The sequence below is a fragment of the Podarcis raffonei genome, chromosome 3 (assembly GCF_027172205.1).
Source record: "Podarcis raffonei isolate rPodRaf1 chromosome 3, rPodRaf1.pri, whole genome shotgun sequence".
Taxonomy (NCBI): Eukaryota; Metazoa; Chordata; class Lepidosauria; order Squamata; family Lacertidae; genus Podarcis; species Podarcis raffonei.
Genome location: NC_070604.1, coordinates 123,064,009 through 123,085,119, shown reverse-complemented (window position 1 = coordinate 123,085,119; position 21,111 = coordinate 123,064,009). Strand labels below are relative to the sequence as shown.

The following is a 21,111-nucleotide window of genomic DNA, read 5'->3' as shown; positions in this document are numbered from 1 at the left end:
ATTCAGATTCTATTCAGTTGAACCTCTGGTTACAAAGTTGGTTGGACAGTGTTCTCGAAGCTACCAGCATGAGTTTGACCAGACTGCAGGGGGACAGGAAGACTGGAGTGCCTGGAACAGGTGAGGCTGCAGGCCCCTTATTTGGGCTGCTGGTCCCTTATTTTCAAGGCTGCTGGTCCCTTATTTTCAAAACTGTAAGTTGACAGCTATGCATTGGACACAGTCCTGGAGAAGGAGGGGGCCTTCAGTGGCTCTTAGCCAAGATGGCTTTGCCTTGCCTCTGCAGTTGGGGGCATCAATGCCCCAAAATTCCCTGGGCTGAGCAGGACTGGAGGTATAAATAATAATAATAATAATAATAATAATAATTTATTATTTATACCCCGCCCATCTGGCTGGGCCTCCCCAGCCACTCTGGGCGGCTTCCATAAAAACCAAAAATACAGTAAAATATCACACGTTAAAAACTTCCCTGAACAGGGCTGCCTTAAGATGTCTTCTGAATGTCAGGTAGTTGTTTATCGCTTTGACTTCTGCTGGAAGGGCGTTCCACAGGGCGGGCGCCACTACCGAGAAGGCCCTCTGCCTGGTTCCCTGTAGCTTTGCTTCTCGCAATGAGGGAACCTCCAGAAGGCCCTCGGCGCTGGACCTCAGCGTCCGGGCAGAACGATGGGGGTGGAGACGCTCCTTCAGGTATACTGGACCGAGGCCGTTTAGGGCTTTAAAGGTCAGCACCAACACTTTGAATTGTGCTCGGAAACGTTCTGGGAGCCAATGTAGGTCTTTCAAGACCGGTGTTATATGGTCTCGGCGGCTGCCCCCAGTCACCAGTCTAGCTGCTGCATTCTGGATTAGTTGCAGTTTCCGAGTCACCTTCAAAGGTAGCCCCACGTAGAGCGCATTGCAGTAATCCAAGCGGGAGATAACCAGAGCATGCACCACTCTGGCGAGACAGTCCGCAGGCAGATAGGGTCTCAGCCTACGTACCAGATGGAGCTGGTAAACAGCTGCCCTGGACACAGATTTGACCTGTGCCTCCATGGACAGCTGTGAGTCCAAAATGACTCCCAGGCTGCGCACCTGGTCCTTCAGGGGCACAGTTACCCCATTCAGGACCAGGGAATCCTCCACACCTGCCCGCCTCCTGTCCCCCAAAAACAGTACTTCTGTCTTGTCAGGATTCAACCTCAATCTGTTAGCCGCCATCCATCCTCCAACCGCCTCCAGACTATCAGACTTTGAAAAGCTGGTTTCACTAGATCAAGTTCCTCCGTTTCGTGGAATTCATTAAGCTAAATAGTTTTAACTGGATTTTGAAAAGAAAAACCATGCAATTAGTTGCTACTGTTTAGAATTCCATTGCGTTATTATCTTCTCAAGTGGGTTGTTCAAACCGCTGTTCTGAATAATCCTTTTTATGGGGTAGGAGGGGTAACACTGGGGGTGAGCTGGAAGCATGAGGACAGTGACGCCCCCGCAAAAAGTTTGGGAGCCGCTGGACCAGGGAGTAAGCCCCCTTGAGAATTTGGCTTAGAGGGGACTGCTAGACTGGCTTCCTCTGGTTTCTGAGAGTGAGTCAGAGACGTCCCAATCGCTTGCAGATGCTTGCAAAATCCAGCCGTCAGTTTGCTGACTGACAGCAAACTTTCTCGCTCCCTCACAAGACATGTTGCTCAGCAATTAAGCAGATGTTGCTTCTTCTCGTTTCAAAGTCTTACTCATCCATTTCCACTGCGACCGAGATCTTGCAAGACCTGCTAAACAGAGACCTCCGAGCGCAGAACTGTTCCTGATCACCTGACAGAAGCTTATATTTATTGTACGTTTCCGAGCACAATTCAAAGTGTTGGTGCTGACCTTTAAAGCCCTAAATGGCCTCGGCCCAGAATACCTGAAGGAGCGTCTCCACCTCCATCGTTCTGCCTGAACACTGAGGTCCAGCGCCGAGGGCCTTCTGGCGGTTCCCTCACTGTAAGAAGCCAAGTTACAGGGAACCAGGCAGAGGGCCTTCTTGGTAGTGGCACCTGCCCTGTGGAACGCCACCAGATGTCAAAGAGAAGAACAACTACCAGACTTTTAGAAGACATCCGAAGGCAGCCCTGTTTAGGGAAGCTTTTAATGTTTGATGCATTACGGTATTTTAATATTTTGTTGGAAGCTGCCCAGAGTGGCTGGGGAAGCCCAACCAGATGGGCGGGGTATAAATAACAAATTATTATTATTATTACTACTACTACTACTACTACTACTACTACTACTACTACTACTATTGTCACCAGGGTGGAATCTGCTCATCCCAGCAGCAGATACCAGCATGGAAAGCTAGCTGTGCGCAAAACCGTGGAATTGTCCAGTTGGAAGGGACCCCCGAAGGCCATCTAGTCCCACCCCCTGTGCAGCCTGGCCATTTTAATCATGCCTGTACCTACAGATGGATAACTCAGAGGAGATGTCCCTTCCAACATCGCCTGTTAAAGGATCTGAGTTAGAGACAGGTGGAGGCGGGGGAAGTCTCCCTGCTCTGCCCTGAGAGCTAACTGGGAGGTGACATTGAGGCTGCAGCCTTTTCTAGATTTGGTGGAGGAGGCTGAGGTTGGCTGTGGTTTACCTGGGTCCGTTGTTCAAAGGCAGGACACCTGCTTGGCATGCAGAAGGTCCTGGTTTGAATCCCTGTTATGTTCAGGCAGGGCTGGGAGCAGCCTCAGCCTGGGGAGTGTGATGGCCTGGGACTCGGACTCGGAACCAGAGGAGTCTCAGTCTGCACTGGATCCTTTGCCTCAGGCATCATCTGAACCAAGTCTAGGGCCTGATCCTGAAGAGTCCCAGTCTGCACAGGTTCCCCTGCAACAAACACCAGCTGGGCCAAGTCTGGGCCCTGAGCCTGCCCTGGCTCCAGATGCAGGGATCACCTCGTTGCCTCCAGCTGGGCCATCACTTACAGCTGCTCCACTACTGGTTGGGTCAGGGGAGGCTGAGGCGGCCCCTGGGTCTAGTAACCCACCGACGTCTCCCAAGCTGCAAAGACTCAGGTCTGAGAGAAGGAGAGACCTGAGTACTCGCAGGAGGAGCGCTCGCCTTCGGGCGAGACAGGGAGGTGAGTCGCTGGGGGATCAGGACCGGCCATTACCCCGACAGAGATAAAAGGCTGTCGGACCTCGCCCCAGGTTGTGAGAGCAACACTGCTGCTACCTGCCTGAGACCCTGTACCTGTCCTTGCCTGGTTTCCTGCCTGGGCCCTGTCAGACTCTCTTCTTGTGGAGTCCCTGGATTTGGGACTGGACCTGGACTGCATTGCTCAGGTTAACCCCCGGGCCCAGCACAGGGAGCTGCTGTAATCAATACTGAGCTAGCTGACTCACAGAATCAGAGGGGAACCCCAAAGATCATCGAGCCCAACCCTCTGCAATGCAGGAATCACAGCTAAGGAATCCCTGGCAGGTGGACACCTAACTTTTCTATAAAAACCTCTAACTTACCCAGCTCTTGGAGGTTCTCCTGGACCGACCCGATTTTCTTTTCATAGTACGTCTGGGCCGAGTTAACATCGTCAGCTATGGAATCCACCTTCTTGAAGACTGCAAGGATGACACAAAAAGCGAGTACATTATCCCTGGGGCTACCTGGCTTTGAACACACCAGCTTACCTTGATAGCTGTGAATTCTGGGATTGGTTGCTGGAGCCTCTGAAGGAGGCAACCTCCCAGCCTCAGAGGAAAAACTTCCTTTAATAGTCCCTTGTTCATTCCTTCTTTCATTTGCTTCGTTTTCACACTTATACAGCAAATCTGAAGAATCATGAATTGTGCAGGCTGTTTACATTAGCCAGATTTAATAGGTTTCCCTTGATGATAGTGAGAGGAAGATATTTAGCTCTCCCAGAATCAGAGCGTCTCTGCAAATGTGAGGAGGAATTAAAGAACCTTTTAATGAGGGTGAAAGAGGAGAGTGCAAAATATGGTCTGAAGCTCAACATCAAAAAAACGAAGATCATGGCCACTGGGCCCATCACCTCCTGGCAAATAGAAGGGGAAGAAATGGAGGCAGTGAGAGATTTTACTTTCTTGGGCTCCATGATCACTGCAGATGGGGACAGCAGCCACGAAATTAAAAGACGCCTGCTTCTTGGGAGAAAAGCAATGACAAACGTAGACAGCATCTTATAAAGCAGAGACATCACCTTGCCAACAAAGGTCCGTATAGTTAAAGCTCTGGTTTTCCCAGTAGTGATGTATGGAAGTGAGAGCTGGACCATCAAGAAGGCTGATCGCCGAAGAATTGATGCTTTTGAATTCTGGTGCTGGAGGAGACTCTTGAGAGTCCCATGGACTGCAAGAAGATCCAACCGATCCATTCTGAAGGAAATCAGCCCTGAGTGCTCACTGAAAGGACAGATCCTGAAGCTGAGGCTCCAACACTTTGGCCACCTCATGAGAAGAGAAGACTCCCTGGAAAAGACCCTGATGTTGGGGAAGATGGAGGGCACAAGGAGAAGGGGACGAGAGAGGACGAGATGGTGGGACAGTGTTCTCAAAGCTACCAGCATGAGTTTGACCAAACTGCAGGAGGCAGTGGAAGACAGGAGTGCCTGGCATGCTCTGGTCCAGGGGGTCACGAAGAGCCGGACACGACTGAATGACTAAACAACAACAACAACGGCAATCTCTTTTCCTTTCTGCAAGCAGGACACCATGCTCTCCTGCCCCTCGTTTTGCTGCCTTTTACCCTCTGAAATTTGTCCGCCTCCTCCTTGCAGGGTGGAGATCCCGGCTGCAGCCAAGGACTAAGCAGAGCGGAACTGTTTCGCGTTCTTTTGGCTAATGCATCCCCAAGAAACATCTCCTTCTCCTGGCAATCGCCCGCTTTTCCTGACTCATGTTTCTCGCTTGCAGTCCACCGTATCCCACCGGTTCCTCCCAGCCAGCTGGTTATCTGATCCTCGCTTTTCGCTTTGTATTGTACCCTCGAGGTTTCCTTTCCTGGGGAAAATGAGGTGGAAAAATGGTGACGCTGCTGGCTTGACGCAGTGTGTGTGTGTGTGTGTGTGTGTGTGTGTGTAGGATTTCAATCTTCTTTTTACGTCAAACCAGATTATAGGCACAATCTCAGCTTCACTTACCAACCTTGCAATGTTGAAAATGCTTACAATGCACCCTATCAACATAGTTTCCAAAGTTTCCGGCATTTTTCAGAAATGGATTCTTTATTTTTAAAAATACTTCTGACCCAGATCTGGTGTCCTTCCAAACCGCCCCCCTCCTGCCCCCTTGCCAGTTACTAATTTCAGGGATTGGCTTTGCTTTCCTCTTCCCTCCCCATGTCATGTTTGTTTTGTGCTGCGATTCTCTGACTGTGAACATGCTGGTTTCAATCTCTTAATCTCTGTACAGTGGTACCTCGGGTTACAGACACTTAAGGTTACATACGCTTCAGGTTACAGACTCCGCTAACCCAGAAATAGTACCTCGGGTTAAGAACTTTGCTTCAGGATGAGAACAGAAATCATGGCCCCCATTAGCTAAAGTGGTGCTTCAGGTTAAGAACTGTTTCAGGTTAAGAACAGACCTACAGAAAAAAATAAGTTCTTAACCTGAGGTACCACTGTATGGCACTTAGAAAAGTATTGGTGCTTTATTTCATAAAATCCATCCAACATTTGAGGGTTGTTTTTTTTTTAAAGCCCCTCAAAGCAATTTACAAAAAAAAGGGAAAGCAATAAAATAATCAATAAGAGAAGCTAACAACAATAATTTAAGGCTTTCGAAAAGTGGAGTGAACAATACGCCAAGAAAAGAACTCGTGGCAACTTTTTAAACATCTGGGTCTGAACAAAAATGTTTTTAGCAGGCGTTGAAAAGTGTGCACCGAAGGCCTGATATCAATTGGCAGGGAGTTCCAAAGTGTAGACGCTGCTATACTAAAGCCATACGAAAAGAGGGAGTTTTTTTTTAACAAATGCAGAAAGGGTATTATGATCTTGTAGGCAAACTGGTCCCAAGTTGTTAAGGGTTTTATTATACTATTAGCAATATCTTTAATTTGGTCCGGTAGCAAATTGGCAACCAGTGCAGATCTCTGATCCCAGGTGTTGTATGTTGGCAAGGCCTCACTCTGGTCAGCAATCGTGCTGCAGCATTCTGCACTAACTGCAGCTTCCCAATTCCTATTGATAATTTTATTGTGTTTACCATTTTTTGGGGAAAGTGCTTGGAGGTGGGTCGTTGTTTTTTTACAGTCAAGCAATGTGAAAACGTTATGAAAGAAAGAAAATAAATAAATAAATAAATAAATAGCCAAGCTTTACCAGTTGTGTAGCTTTGAGCCACACACAGAATTTGACAGCTTTCCTCTTTTCCACTCGATGCTGAGATATTGCCTTCTTCAGAACGCAGGCCAGGTGAGCACTGCAACCGATCCTTATACAGTCGTACCTTGGAAGTCGAACGGAATCCATTCCGGAAGTCCATTCGACTTCTGAAATGTTCGGAAACCAAGGCGCAATTTCCGATTGGCTGAAAGGAAGCTCCTGCAGCCAATCGGAAGCCCCATTGGACATTCGGGTTCCAAAGAACATCCGCAAACTGGAACATTCACTTCCGAGTTTGCGGCGTTCGGGTGCCAAAACGTCCGAGTAGCAAGTGTTCGGGATCCAAGGTTCAACTGTACAGTGGACGCTTGGGTTGCGAACGTGATCCGTGCCGGATGCACGTTCGCAACCCGCAGCGCCGCATCTGCGCACGCACAGGTTGTGATTCGGTGCTCCTGCGCATGTGCAAAGCGCAATTTAGCACTTTTTTGCATGCGTGACTGCCAAAACCCGGAAGTAACCTGTTCCGGTACTTCTGGGTTTTGGCGGTCCACAACCCGAAAAAATGCAACCTGAAGCGTCTGTAGCCCGAGGTATGACTGTATTGCCAGTTTTAGGTTTGGACTGGCAGCCTGTTGGTGTTGTGGGGGCCAGCTTCTCAAAGCTATTGCATCTGCACCCCCCAACCTGGCTTCTCAGGCTGGCTCTTGCCTTCTCTGGCCCATCTCCTGCCTGTCCTCTAGGCAACTTTGGTTGCCAGCTGATGCCCCCACTTCTCTAGCCAACTGCAGACCCCACCTGCATCTCCATCTGAGATCCTTGAATGTTCCTGCCGTTAAACTGGCTCAAGGGCAGGACTCATTGGAACAAGGTGGTCTTGGACTAAAAAAATAACCCCTAAAATTTTGCACCAAGCAAACCCAAAATTCTGCATTCTGAGCGAAAGTTGCAAATAGGACTCTTGCATCAGTCTGCACGATTTGCATCGGGCATCTGCTAACTTAGGTGTGCTCTGCGATTCTCTTGCAAGACCGTAAGGAGAGGATCAGGCCGATGAATATATGAACGCAGAGCTCTTTTGCCACCCAGGCAGCTGCCGGGGCTGCAGAATTCGTGGCTCTGCTGTGGGCTGGGACAGGACCCAAACCTCAGGCTCCTCTCAGCTGTGTGCCAGGCCCACAAGTTGAGTTCAGCTTTGGAGCACGTGATCTCGAGAGAGAGGGCAGCTTCTCTCTGCCCAAAACAACACGGCAGGGAAGGCCACCTGGGGGCAGCAGGGAAGTTGCTGCCTCAGACCAAGGAAGGGCTCTCAGCCCAGGCCACCTGGTGCGCCAGCCATGCCAAGAGGCAGTGGGTGGTCTCGGCCGAGACCCAGAGATGAGAGAAGGGCCTCCTTTCCTGGAGAGCCGGATGCTGGTGCAGGAGCTTGGATGCAGCGAAAGACGACCAGGCAGAGAGGCTTGGGATGGAAAGAGGGGTGTGTCAAGAGTGCGTGCAGGAGCCAGGCCCTGTGATAGTAGGACTTTGCAGGACCGGGGCCTTCCTAAGTTTGTTCTGAAGAGGCAAGGTGTGGCCACACAGGTGAGGCTGATTGGTAACTCACAGCACCTGGTGGCAAGAGCCAGGAAGGGATATAAGGTCAGCATTTCCCTTTGGCTCTTTGCCACAGCAACATGTTTCCTGCCTTGCTGCATTTGGCTCCTTGCTTCCTGACCCTCAGACCCTTGACCTCGTGACTCCTTGCTTCCAGATCCTTGGATCCCTGACTTCGTGACTCCTTGCTTCCTGATCCTTGGACCCTGACCTTGTGACTCCTTGCTTCTTGACCCTTGGACCCCTGACTTCGTGACTCCTTGCTTCCTGACCCTTGGACCCTTGACTTCATGACTCCTTGCTTACTGACCCTCGGACCCTTGACTTCGTGACTTCTTGCTTCCTGACCCTCGGACCCTTGACCTCGTGACTCCTTGCTTCCAGATCCTCGGACCCCTGACTTTGTGACTCCTTGCTTCTTGATCCTCGGACCCTTGACCTTGTGACTCCTTGCTTCCTGACCCTCAGACCCTTGACTTTGTGACTCCTTGCTTCCTGACCCTTGGACCCTTGACTTTGTGACTCCTTGCTTCCTGAACCTCGGACCCTTGACCTCGTGACTCCTTGCTTCCTGACCCTCGGACCCTTGACTTCGTGACTCCTTGCTTCCTGACCCTCGGACCCTTGACCTCGTGACTCCTTGCTTCCTGACCCTCGGACCTTTGGTTTCTTGACTCCTGGTTTCTTGACGGCCGGTGGGCTGGAGCCAGCTGGGGGCCTGCCAATTGCCCCCGTTTCCTTGGTTGTATGCCAACATTGTGGTCCTGATCTGTTTAAGGCTTGATAGGTCAAAACCAGCACTTTCTATTGAGCCCAGAAACTAATTGGTAGCCAGTGCAGTCGGACCAGGGTTGGTGTAATATGCTCAGACCGCCTTGCTCTGGTGAGCAACCTCCGCAATGACCATCCAAGTAGGACTGGAACCACCCCAAAGCGGTGCCACCCAACCCTAGTTCGGAGAGTCACTCCAGAAGGATGCCATGGTTGATGGTATCGAAAGAGGTCGAGAAGAATTAACAGGGACATGTTTCCCTTGTCTCTCACTCAACAGAGGTCATCATACAGGGCGACCAAAGCAGTTTCTGTGCCAAAACCAGGCCTAAATCCTGACTGAAATGGATCTTCCAAAAGTGACTGGATCTCTTTTAAAGCCATCCAAGTTGGTGGCCATCACTCCTTCCTGTGGCAGAGAGTTCCACAACTTAACTATTGTTGGATGTGAAACACAGAGCAGTCAAGTACAACATCCCTAGAGTGGACATAAAAAGGAGATGTCTGGACCAGCCAGTCAGAACTTCCTGTTTCCTCCTAGGCTGGGACAGACTTCCTCTACATGTGACCAGAGGTGGGTGTGGCCTCACCTGTGCAGGTAACAAAATACCTTAGCAGAGGCCGCCATCTCTCTCTCTCTCTCTGACCACATTGGTCAAAGAAGCAACATCTGCTTAGCCTAAGATGCTCTCTTGGCTTCCAGCCAAAATAGGACAAAGGGACTATCTCTTTATGAGATAAATTCCAGGTATATTACTTTTATAACTTAAGTCTGCCTTCTGGGATCCATCTGTGAACAGAATGTGAGTGAGTAAACTCTTTTTATTCTTTTATAGAAGACTGTGTCGTGTCTATCTTTTTATGAGGGACTAAAAGGGAAATTACCAAGGAAACTTATTTTAGAGGCTTTAGCGATCTTGAGCAAATGCATCCGCTGTGCAAGTTTAAAAAGGGTAATGTTACTCTGCTAAATTGTAGAACTTGTTAACACAAGTTGGAAAGGATGTAATCAAACAATATATCCTCTCCTGCATCCCTGAACATTCCCACAACTATTCACTTTGCGAAGAAGCCCTTCCCTTGTTGCAAATCTTCCAGCATTCACCTTCATTGGATCTTCACCGGTTCTAGCTTTTTGAGAGAGGAAAATGATTCTGTCTGCTTTCTCCATGCAACACATAATTCTACCATGTTGTCTCTTCCTGGTCTTCTCTCTAAACTAAAAATTCCCATGGTTCTGCAACCTTCCTGCAGAGTGGAGCAACTCCACCCCCTTGATGATTTCGGTTTCTGTTTCCTGAACCTGAGAGACAGGAGGGATGTGTGTTTCCTACTCACCCAGAGCTGCCAGCACCACCACAGCCACAATGAGCAAGACGACAAAGACATACAGGACTTTCACGGACGTCTGCAGGGTCAGGGTCTTCTCGCACTGACTGCAGTTGGTCCTCATCCGGCCTGGATTGGGGAGGGAGAATAAAGCAGAGAAGGGAGACTCTGTTGTTTTTTAATGTATTTTTATTAAAGATTATCTTGGTTTAGAAAAGTATGTGCAATGTCTCTCTCTCTCTCTCTCTTTTTCAAGTAACATTTCTTACAGATCAGTTTCATTTGTTGAGACATTAGGAAGATGTTTCTTAATATATACTTAAAATATGTGGGATTTTGTCTCAGCGTCGCTTGTGCAGGTTCTCTGCTATTCACTTGTGTTTCTTTGGTGGTGAGAGAGGTTGGGGTTGGCCTAGGGTGTGGTTATTCATTTGTGGTTGGCTGTGGTGGTCTTTGTTTTCACGTGTGAGTGGGTGTTTTGGATCAGGTTGCCAAATTGATTTGTATGCCGTTGGTGGATTATTGTCATTGTCTTGTTGGGCTGTGTATGTGATAAAGGGGAGCCATACCGGGGTGAAGGCGTCTTCTTCTATTTGTCCCTGTGTCAGTTTCAGTTTATTGGTTAATTTTTCTAGTAGAGCTGTTTCCCATACTATTTGGTCCATGCTTACTCCTGACAGGTCTCTCCAGTGTCTGGCTATGATGTTTCTGGCTGCTGAAAGTAGGTGGGTTATGAGTTCTTTGTGGGCATTATTGTCTTGGAAGATATTTAGCAGGGCCAATTCTGGGGTGGTTTCTAATACTTGCTTAGTTATTTTACATATTTCTCGTATGGCTGTTCTGCAGAATAGATGGATTTTGGGGCACTCGATGGGAGACTATTGTGTGTCTAGCAGAGGTGTTTGTGCATCAGTGTCAAGTTTAAATGTCTTAATCAGAAATGGTGTTTACATTTGTCTGGAGGTTTCTCCCCTGGCCTGAACACTCCACTCCCACCCCGCAAATGATCCAGAAAGCTTGCTGGCATCATAGAACTGGAAGGGATCCCCAGTTGGCATCTAGTCCAACCCTAGCAATGCAGGAATCACAGCTAAAGCATTCATGACAGTTAACTATCACAGCCGACTTTCTGCTCAGTACCTGTCCATGCTCAGGTTCCCTTCTTTAGTGCATGCCGGGATGTGGACACACCATAACTTTAAAGCACATTCTTTCCCTCAAAGAATTCTGGGCATTGCATTATTTTATAAGCTTCTACAATGCCTTCTCTTGCTTGCCATTTCGCCAGACTAAAAAGTCCTAAACGCTGCATTCTCCCTTCGCAAGGGAATCACTCTGTCCCCTTGATAATTTTTGATCACATTCAATTGATTGCTCCAATAGCATCACGAGCACAAATAATAATTAATGTTCAGTAAAAAGGATGTCTGGAGGGAGCCTGGTATGCCCCGCAGAGGACCTTAAGGACCACAAATAACAACATTTTGGAGGTCCCAAGTCAAGGTGGTTAGATTGGTCTCAACTAGGGCCAGGGCCTTTTCAGTACTGGCCCCGACTTGGTGCAACGCTTTGTCACAAGAGACCAGGGCCCTGTGGGACTTGACATCTTTCCGCAGGGCCTGCAAGACAGAGCTGTTCTGCCTGGCCTTTGGTTTGGACTCGGTCTGACCCTTATGTTTCCCTCCCCTTATGGTTTTGATCTATGGGCTACTTTTAAAATGAGGCTGCATTTTAAATTGCATTTTAACCTGCATTTTAAAATGTTTTTTTCCTATTATGTTTTTACTGTGATTTTATTGGTGTTAGCCGCCCTGAGCCCAGCTCTGGCCAGGGTGGGTGGGTAATAAATAAAGTTTTTTATAATGTATTATTATTAAAGCTGTGTGAGGAGTCCTAGTTCATATTACGTTGCTGCCGCCGCTGCCACTTTTTGTTGAATATCTTGTTTAAATGTTAGGGTTCATTATTGTTCCACAGGATGTGTACCACTTTAAAAGTAGGAGTGCATATCCTGACCTAATTTTCACAGCTGTTTAGCAGTGTAGCTGGTGCTGATAAATCACTGTAATTAGCTGTGTCAGCAGCTGTGGCATGTTTCGAATGCCCAATACTTTTATGTATGTTCCTTCTCTTAGCATCACCGCTTGCAAGCATGCGAGCGTACACACACACACACACACACACACACACACACACTTCTTTTTGGGCTCTAACACACTCTCTGCCCAGCTGCTCTTACCATTTGGCCTGTATCTGAAGGATGGCATCTCGTCGTCTTCTCCAATGAGGTCTTCCTCTGAAATACAAAATGGAAACATTGTTTTGTTAAAAAATAAGAAGGACAAAGTGCTGGGATCAGCTGCTTCCATGGAACAAAAGGGGCACAGTGTTAAACCTTTTTAAACAAACCATCTGTCCCCTTGGCATGCCAAATGACCTCTTCGGACCCTTGCCCTCACTTTGCAACCAGCACTGAAATTGTCAAACAGAGAAAATCCTTTCCAGCTCTGCATCTCCACTCTTGCCCTTGGCCATAGCTGAAAAATTGCCGGATGCCCTATGAAGCGAGAGTTTGTGCACATGGCATTAAAGTGCCTGGAGCCTACCCCACTAGCTTGTTGTTGTTGTCGTTTAGTCGTGTCCGACTCTTGGTGACCCCCTGGACCAGAGCACGCCAGGCACTCCTGTCTTCCCCTGCCTCCCGCAGTTTGGTCAAACTCATGCTGGTAGCTTCGAGAACACTGTCCTACCATCTCGTCCTCTGTCGTCCCCTTCTCCTTGCGCCCTCCATCTTTCCCAACATCAGGGTCTTCTCCAGGGAGTCTTCTCTTCTCATGAGGTGGCCAAAGTCTTGGAGCCTCAGCTTCACAATCTGTCCTTCCAGTGAGCACTCAGGGCTGGTTTCCTTCAGAATGGAGAGGTTTGATCTTCTTGCAGTCCATGGGACTCTCCAGAGTCTCCTCCAACACCAGAATTCAAAAGCATCCATTCTTCGGCGATCATGTATATTTCCCCAAAATTTCTTAATTTTATCACATCCCCGCCATACATGAACATGCCTCTCCTGTATCGCTTTCTACAGCCACGGCAGGTCCTGCAACCTTCCAACGGTTTGACTTCACCCCAGAATGTGCACTCCTTCGTTGTCTCCTGAGACAGACAGATGCCAATCAACCTACTCTGAATTTCTGGTCAGAAACCTCCTTTTGACCCACTGCCCTTGAGGCTTCCAGCCTTTTTCAAAAGCAGTAGATGGCCAAGTACAAGCAGGATGCTTCGGGGGAAAGACGCTGTGTTTCTTGGACGCTGTGGTTCATTTAAGAGATGAGGGCGCACCAGGGATTTCTTTGCCAGCCGCAAGCCCGGGCACTCTGACAAGGAGAATAAGAGCTGGCAGAGACGCCGGCCATCGATGAAGAAGACAGACGAAAGATTTCAAGAGCCCTCATAGTGGGTTCTTCACCCAAAGCAGCTAGGATTATGGTTTACAAACATACACAGTGTTGTGGGCAGGGCTAGGGGGTCAGTCTAGATGATGCCCTGTGTGTCCCCTTCCAATTCCTGTGTTAGTTAGACAAGTTTCCTTACACAACAAGGACCTTCGCTGGCCCCTTGAGTGTCCTCATCAACATCTCAAAAGAAGGAGCCAGGATGCGAGAGATGCAACTAAGTGAGGGGCTCCTCCGTGGTAATGCCACCTGGCTGCTAGGTAGGGGCGCACAGTATTGTGGGTGAGCAGGGGTGCCAACTTGAATAAAATATTGGGGGGCCCAGGCAAACCCCACCCCACATAATCAAGCACATGACACGGGACACACGCACCATTTGAACGGCAATGTCCATCAGTCTTGGGGGCCCCCGGACACCTGAAATATTTTTTGGGGGGAGGGCGAACGGACTTCAGCCCCTAGGAGTTGGCACCCATGTGTGTGAGGAACGGTTGGGGAGGGGATTGGGTATGTTTGTTTGTTTGTTTGTTTGCATTGTATTTGCGAATTTAGTTTTTCATGCCTAGTCAAAAGCAGAATTTAGGGAGAATTAAGGTAAGACAGTGCCTTATGCTGCAGCCATTGAAACTGAGTAATAGTTCAGAAATACCCATTTAAACCTCTTTTTACAACTTCCTGTAAAACACACACACACACACACACACACACACACAGACTGAATCTGCATTGCTTTGTTTGTGTGTTTTGCAGTTAATTACATCTTCTATTTAATGCTGTATCGTTTTTAACACTTGATTGGAAGCCGCCCAGAGTGGCTGGGGAAACTCAGCCAGATGGGTGGGGTATAAATAATAAATTATTATTATATAATTATTATTCTAAAAAACAGTTTTAAAAGGAAATGAAATGTGTAATTACCAAATGTTTCCCTGGTGACAAAGTTGGTTTACGTGTTGGGGTCTAGTTGCTTTGGTGGGAGCAGGGAGAGACCCCTCTCCTAATTTTGTGGGTTGTTACGAGGAAGAAATCATCAAAGCCACCATAGCATACAAGAATTTGCAGAAAGAAAAAGAAAAAAGTAAAGTTCTGCTTCTGGGGGATGGAATAGACAAGGATAGCACCAATGGAAGCGAAGGCTCAGAAAAAACTCAATATGGAGGCCAAATGGCCAAAATATTGGGAAATCCTGGAACAAGAGGGAGACAGAATAAAACTGCAGAGCTTTGAAAAATTAAAAAATAGAGTGCGAGACTGGCTCCATTACTACCAAATAATGGAGGCATATAATTTGGACAAAAATCTTGGCTTCCAGGTGGAACTAAGATACTTTCAAGAATGTATAACTTGCTGTTAAAATGGAACACTCAGAATGAAACGGTGAAATCTGCATTTCCCAAAAAGCCAGAAGCTTTTTTGTTAGGAATGGTCAGTAAAGAAATTAAAAAAGAAGACAAGATCTTGTTTCTATATGCTATGACAGCTGCAAGAATTATGTTAGCACAAAATTGGAAATTAGAAGTAATACCCAACATAAGTGATTGGCAGGTTAAAATGATAAATTATGCTGTGCTTGATAGAATATCAGGAAGATTAGGGGACCAAGACGAACAGAAATTTCATGATAATTGGAAGAAATATTTAATGTATATGGAATCTAAATCTCAGGTGACACTGGCGGGGTTGAAATAACTCTAACAGCGGGAAAGGCCTATGTAAAAGAGTTAAAAAGTACGCGACTATATAATTTATTCGATACTTACCAAAGGAGTGGAGGGAAGTCCAAGGCTCAGTTGAGACTAACTCAGTTATGTATTTTATTTATGATTTGTGAAGTGGATATAATTTGTATAAGGTATGTGGTGGATTTTTTGTTTATGTTTTTCCTGGATATATGTGCAAATACGAATAAAAATTTATATATATAAAAAAAAGAAACGGTGAAATCTGCTATGATTAAATGGGCACAAGATGTTGGACACAACATTATGATGGCTGACTGGGAACAGTTATGGACCACAGGTATGAAGTTTACGGCATGTAATGCCTTAAGAGAGAATTTAATGAAAATGATTTACAGGTGGTACATGACACCAGTCAAGCTTGGAAAAATTTATAACTTACCTGACAATAAATGTTGGAAATGTAAGGAGACTGAAGGTACATTCTTTCACCTTTGGTGGACGTGCCCAAGGATCAAGACATTCTGGGAGATGATATATAACGAAATGAAAAAGGTATTTAAATATACCTTCCTGAAGAAACCAGAGGCCTTTCTCCTGGGCATGGTCGGCCAATTGGTGCCAAAGAAGGACAGAACTTTCTTTATGTATGCTACAACAGCAGCAAGAATACTCATCGCAAAGTATTGGAAGACACAAGATTTACCCACCTGGGAAGAATGGCAGATGAAGTTGATGGACTACATGGAACTGGCAGAAATGACTGGCAGAATCCGAGACCAGGGAGAAGAGTCGGTGGAAGAAGATTGGAAAAAATTTAAAGACTATTTACAGAAATAGTGTAAAATTAATGAATGTTAGAAGGATGCTGGAATGAAGTTATATGGCTTTAGCAGAAATGTTACAAAGAATTAAGTAAAAATAGATTGTTAATGGATTAAAGGGAAAAATAAGGCTAGATTGTGTCAAGATAAATTATAGGACAGAAAACTGAGGAAGATGGAAAGGATTTGCTGAAACAGCTAACTGAACTGGAATACAAAAAAGGGAGGTGCGAGGAGGTCACTGAAACAAGTAAATGAAAGATAAGATATGGAAATATTGGATGTGTTTTTAATTGTTTTTGTTTTGTTAAGATTAGGGTATAAGTAGTGTTTTTTTTGTATTGTATTGTATTGGGTTTTTTTGGGGTTTTTTTGTAATCTTTAAACTCTTAATAAATATTATTATTTTATTTTTTTAAAAAAAGGGAAAGACAAGGATAGCTAACATTTGATAAGCTAGCCGCTGCTGGTCTGAAGACTAAATAAAAAATTAAATTGGAAAATGCAGCTGACATTATAGCAGTCTCCCATTATTAGGTGTTGGGTATGTTTAGAAGGAAAAATAAGAGACAGAGAGGAGATAGGAGATCCATCTTCCAATATCTCAAGGGCTGTCACATGGAAGAGGGACCTCTGGGTATTGGGTGCTATATAAATTCAATAAATAATAATAAATAATAATAAAGATTTTCTCCTGCTCTGCAGGGTAGGACTCGAAACCATGGATTCAAGTGACGAGAAAGGAGTTTACGACTCAACACATGGAAAAACTTTCTGACAGTAAGAGCTGTTCAACAGTAGCATAGACTCCCTTGTGAATTCTCCTTGGAGGTTTTTAAGCAGAGATTGGAGGGCCATCTGTCATGGGTGCTCTAGCCGAGATTCCTGCCTTGCAGGGGGTTGGACTGGATGACCTTTAGGGGTCCCTTGCAGCTTTACACTTCTATGATTCTAGATGGACCAATGGTCCGGCCTTGTATAAGGCAGCTATGGATGAGGGGGAAGGTTTCATTTCCAAAGGCACTCAGGGCACAGTTTATTTCAGCACCGTCTGCTATTGATTTTTTCCTTTCCCTCTTGATCCTGCCTCATGGCTCCATAAAGCCGAGGGTGGCTGGCGATAGGGCCATAAAAACACAATGAAACACCTCAAAGCCAAATCAGAAATGCAACTCACGCTCTATATTTGAAAGCAACATGAGCCAGTCTCCCCCAACCTTGCGCCTCCCAGATGTTTCGAACTGCAAATCTGATGGGTCCCAGAATGTACAGGAATAGCAGAAGCGGCTTTATGTTGAGCCAGTCTTGTACACACTGGCTGGCAGCGACTCTCCAGGGTTCCAGGCAGGCCCTGCCTGCAGATGCCAGCGTGGAGTGAATCAATTTGGAACTCCCTGCTACTTGACGCCAGGCAAACGCTCTCCCTGTGCTCTTTTCAAGCACCTGCTAAAAACATTTTTGTTTAGGCAAGCCCCTCCAGACACGTAGAACGTGGACTTCTAAAAATCTGTTTTTAGTTGATTGGTGATTCTATATTTTGAATGAGTTACAGAGTTGTTTTTAAGTGGTGTATAAATTTTGTGAAATACATACATAAACCTGGGTTCAAAACAGCTGGCGCGGGGAATTGTAGTTCAAAGATTCTGAATGGCGCCTGGTTGCTGGAGGCTGACGGAAGCCATTAGCAGCAAACCAATGTCTCAATTTTAGGGGGAAAACAATTAAGTACTTAATCCGAGGTACCACTGTACAGGTTAAAATGCAATTTAAAATGCAGCCTCGTTTTAAAAGTAGCTGATAAATCAAGACTTTAAGTGGAGGGAAACATAAGGGTCAGACTGAGTCCAAACCAAAGGCCAGGCGGAACAGCTCTGTCTTGCAGGCCCTGCAGAAAGATGCCCCAGATGGCCAGGTGATGCCTTGTGGCCCCACACACCTGAGAGAGACGGGAGACCCTGTCTTAGCCTCACCCAGGTGGATGCCCAGAGGGCGGGCGTTGTGTTCCCCCAGGCCTTGCGCCCCCGTGGCATTCTCATGGTTACTGTGGGCTTGAGTGCCCAGCCTTTGATGTGGGACGAAATCAATCCAGTAAACGGTTTTGCGAAGAACCTTTCAACATCTGACGGGCTTCCTTGGGTCAACAGCTTATGAAACCCCCATCTTCCCTTACATCAACAAGGGGAAGGGAGAAGCGGTCCGGCCAGGTGCAGGCTGTTTTCCAGAGCAGGAGACCTGGCACCAGTGTTTATCCTCCTGTGGCGAAGGCAAGCAAATATTTGCCATCTGAAGGACCGAGGGCTGCCAGGTGAAAATCTTAGCGCTGAGGGGCACCCTGGAGATTTGGGGTCGAAAGTCAGAGGCGTACGCTGCACCCTGTGGAAAGGATCTGCCAAAGGAGTACCTGTGATCTAGTTGTGTTTCCCATTGTGCCTGACGAAGAGACCTGTGTAGCTCAAAAGCTTGCTTGCACACGCCAAATAACTTTCTGGCAGTAAGAGCTTTGTGACAAAGGAACGGACTCCCTCGTAAGGTGACGGACTATTGTTCCTTGGAGGTTTTTAAGCAGAGGCTGGATAGACATCTGTTGGGGGTTCTTTCACTGTGATTCCTGCGGTTGGACTAGATGACCTCTGGGGATCCCCGCCAACGCTGCAATTTGATTCCCTCCCCCTCTTCTTTTTTCCTTTCTCCTTCTGTGATGGAACTCCTATTTGGGGACTTCCCTGGCTTTTTTCTGGACCAGTCTGGATAGTTGGCCTTGGTGAAGACGTGATGTTTTCATCCCCCAAAAAGTTTTTGATTTGAGTTTCCATTGAAATGAGGCTGTATTTTAATGTTTTAATGTTGTATTTTAATCTTGTTTTTAAGTTTTATTTGAATCAATTTGTTTTTATATCGGGTGTTAGCTGCCCTGAGCCCGGTCTTGGCTGGGGAGTGCGGGGTATAAATAAATTATTATTATTAATTATTATTATTATTATTATTATTACAATTACAATTCTATTCCTCCTGGCGGCATAGAAACTGATAGCCTTATTCAATTTGTCTAATCTCATTTTGAAGCCATAAAAATTAGTAGACACCTCAGGAATTTGTAATGTCAAATTCCAAAGCGCCGAGTGAATCATAGAGCTGCCGTATTGGAAGAGACCCCCCCCCCGGACCATATTTTTGTCCGAGTGAATCTGCCTGCTTGGCTGGATAATCCTCACAGGGGTCTAGTTTTAGGAGCTGAGAAGAGGAAAATGTTTCTCTGCCAACTCTCCCCATGCCTGTGCATAGTTTTCTAAACCTCTGTCACATACCCCTTTATTTGCCCAAAGTTATCATCATTATCCTTTCCAACAAAGGTCCGTATAGTTAAAGCCATGGTTTTCCCAGTAGTGATGTATGGAAGTGAGAGCTGGACCATCAAGAAGGCTGACCACCGAAGAATTGATGCTTTTGAATTCTGGTGCTGGAGGAGACTCTTGAGAGTCCCATGGACTGCAAGAAGATCAAACCTCTCCATTCTGAAGGGCATCAGCCCTGAGTGCTCACTGGAAGGACAGATCATGAAGCTGAGGCTCCAGTACTTTGGCCACCTCAGGAGAAGAGAAGACTCCCTGGAAAAGACCCTGATGTTGGGAAAGATGGAGGGCGCAAGGAGAAGGGGACGACAGAGGACGAGATGGTGGGACAGTGTTCTCGAAGCTACAAACATGAGTCTGACCAAACTGCGGGAGGCAGTGGAAGACAGGAGGGCCTGGCGTGCTCTGGTCCAGGGGGTCACGAAGAGTCGGACACGACTAAATGACTAAACAACAACAAATCATCATCATCATCAAATTAATAAGCTTCAAACCCAGTCTGGGATCCGCACAAATGCTCATCAAAGTCCAGCCCAATACTCAGCCCTTCCACTTCGCCAAGCATAATTGCAGATTGTCTCTCTTCTGAGTGATTACAGCATGGAAGGGGTCCACAAAAATCAGGGTGAACTCCAGGAGGCCTTTGAAGGAGAGCAAACAAGGACCAGGCCCTCCATTTGGAAATGAGATGATTGCTAGCTTGAACTCCCAGGATTGGTGAGTCTGCAAGATGCAGGCCTTTAATTTATTTATTTATTTATTGTAAACTCCGGGTTGGGGATCTGGTAATGACGGGGTTCTGTTAGCCAAAAATGAAGCCCTGCAGTGCGTGCAAGACGAACAGAGCTCCAGTTCTTGTTTGGACAGGAGCAGCTTTTAAGCCAAAGAAACAGGGATTGTTCTGCATATCAGCTGGGTTAGGGCAGGGGGCTGGAATCCACAGATCTGGAAGAATGACTCAGGGTCTGGTCTGGTTTCCCAGCTCCCATTCATCTGCAAAAAGGTGGTACGTTGCAGGCATCCAATGCAGCTGAATGCTGGAAGATTCGGGAAAGATAAAACAAACTTCATCTTCATGCTACACATTGTTAAACTATGGAACTCCCTGCCACAGGAGGCAGTGATGGCTGCCAAACTAGATGGCTTTGAAAGAGGATTAGACAGATTTGTGAAGGAGGATATAAATTGTGATAAGAATTTTAAGGTCTTAGATATATAATGTACCAACCAAGCACGTACATAGATCAGCACAGGAAGACTGACCTGAAACCATTTTTGATTTCCAGACTGACCAAATGTTTTCTCTGCAAGTTCAAAGGAAAATGGAAGAGCCTCCCCATTGTCTTTTCCTTCACAAATCCAGTCTTAGGGGTATGTCTGTCTGTGTTTGAATAGGGTGAGCCTGTGACCTGGCCCAGGAACTAAGTATTGGTCATTACAAAAGACTGGCCAGGCTCCCCAGGGTATCCAATCAAGTGAGCATTAACAGGTAACCTGTCAGACGAGATAAACAACGCACTCAGATTTCTGCTGTAGACCGCCTTTTGTGATGTAGGTATGTGGGGGTGGTCTTGGGTTACACCCCTTCTGTGATGTATGTATGATGTATGAAGGGGTGGACTTGAGCTCCAGGACAAGGAATTTAAAATGTCTATATAAGACCTTGCGCACCATTGTTCTGGGTTCCTCCTCCTTTCCTGTGTGTGGGGGAAGCACCCTGTTGCAGCACCCTGTTGCATCAATAAAGATCAGGCTTACGAGTTGCTTTGCTTCTCAATATTCTCTGGTTGGCCTCTGTTATTTTCTCCTACC

General features: G+C 46.7%; 2 protein-coding genes and 1 long non-coding RNA gene across 3 annotated transcripts in view; 1 reads left to right on the top strand and 2 right to left on the bottom strand.

The window, feature by feature from the left end:
- The window catches only part of LOC128411519 (sterile alpha motif domain-containing protein 12-like), a 186,141-nt gene extending 180,662 nt beyond the window's left edge, over window positions 1–5,479 (top strand). Inside the window, exon 5 of the transcript XR_008329837.1 lies at window positions 5,431–5,479. The gene's annotated coding sequence lies outside the window, so the exon portion shown is untranslated. The remainder of the gene's footprint in view (window positions 1–5,430) is intronic.
- LOC128411520 (uncharacterized) overlaps window positions 1–21,111 on the bottom strand; it is a 215,355-nt gene that overhangs the window by 170,114 nt on the left and 24,130 nt on the right. The gene's annotated exons all lie outside the window — the stretch shown is intronic.
- The window catches only part of SCARA3 (scavenger receptor class A member 3), a 35,440-nt gene that overhangs the window by 10,895 nt on the left and 3,434 nt on the right, over window positions 1–21,111 (bottom strand). Inside the window, exons 2-4 of the mRNA XM_053383873.1 lie at window positions 12,237–12,293; window positions 10,007–10,126; window positions 3,477–3,575 (exon numbers count right to left, since the gene is read on the bottom strand). Coding sequence (XP_053239848.1) covers window positions 3,477–3,575; window positions 10,007–10,126; window positions 12,237–12,293 — 276 coding nt within the window. The remainder of the gene's footprint in view (window positions 1–3,476; window positions 3,576–10,006; window positions 10,127–12,236; window positions 12,294–21,111) is intronic.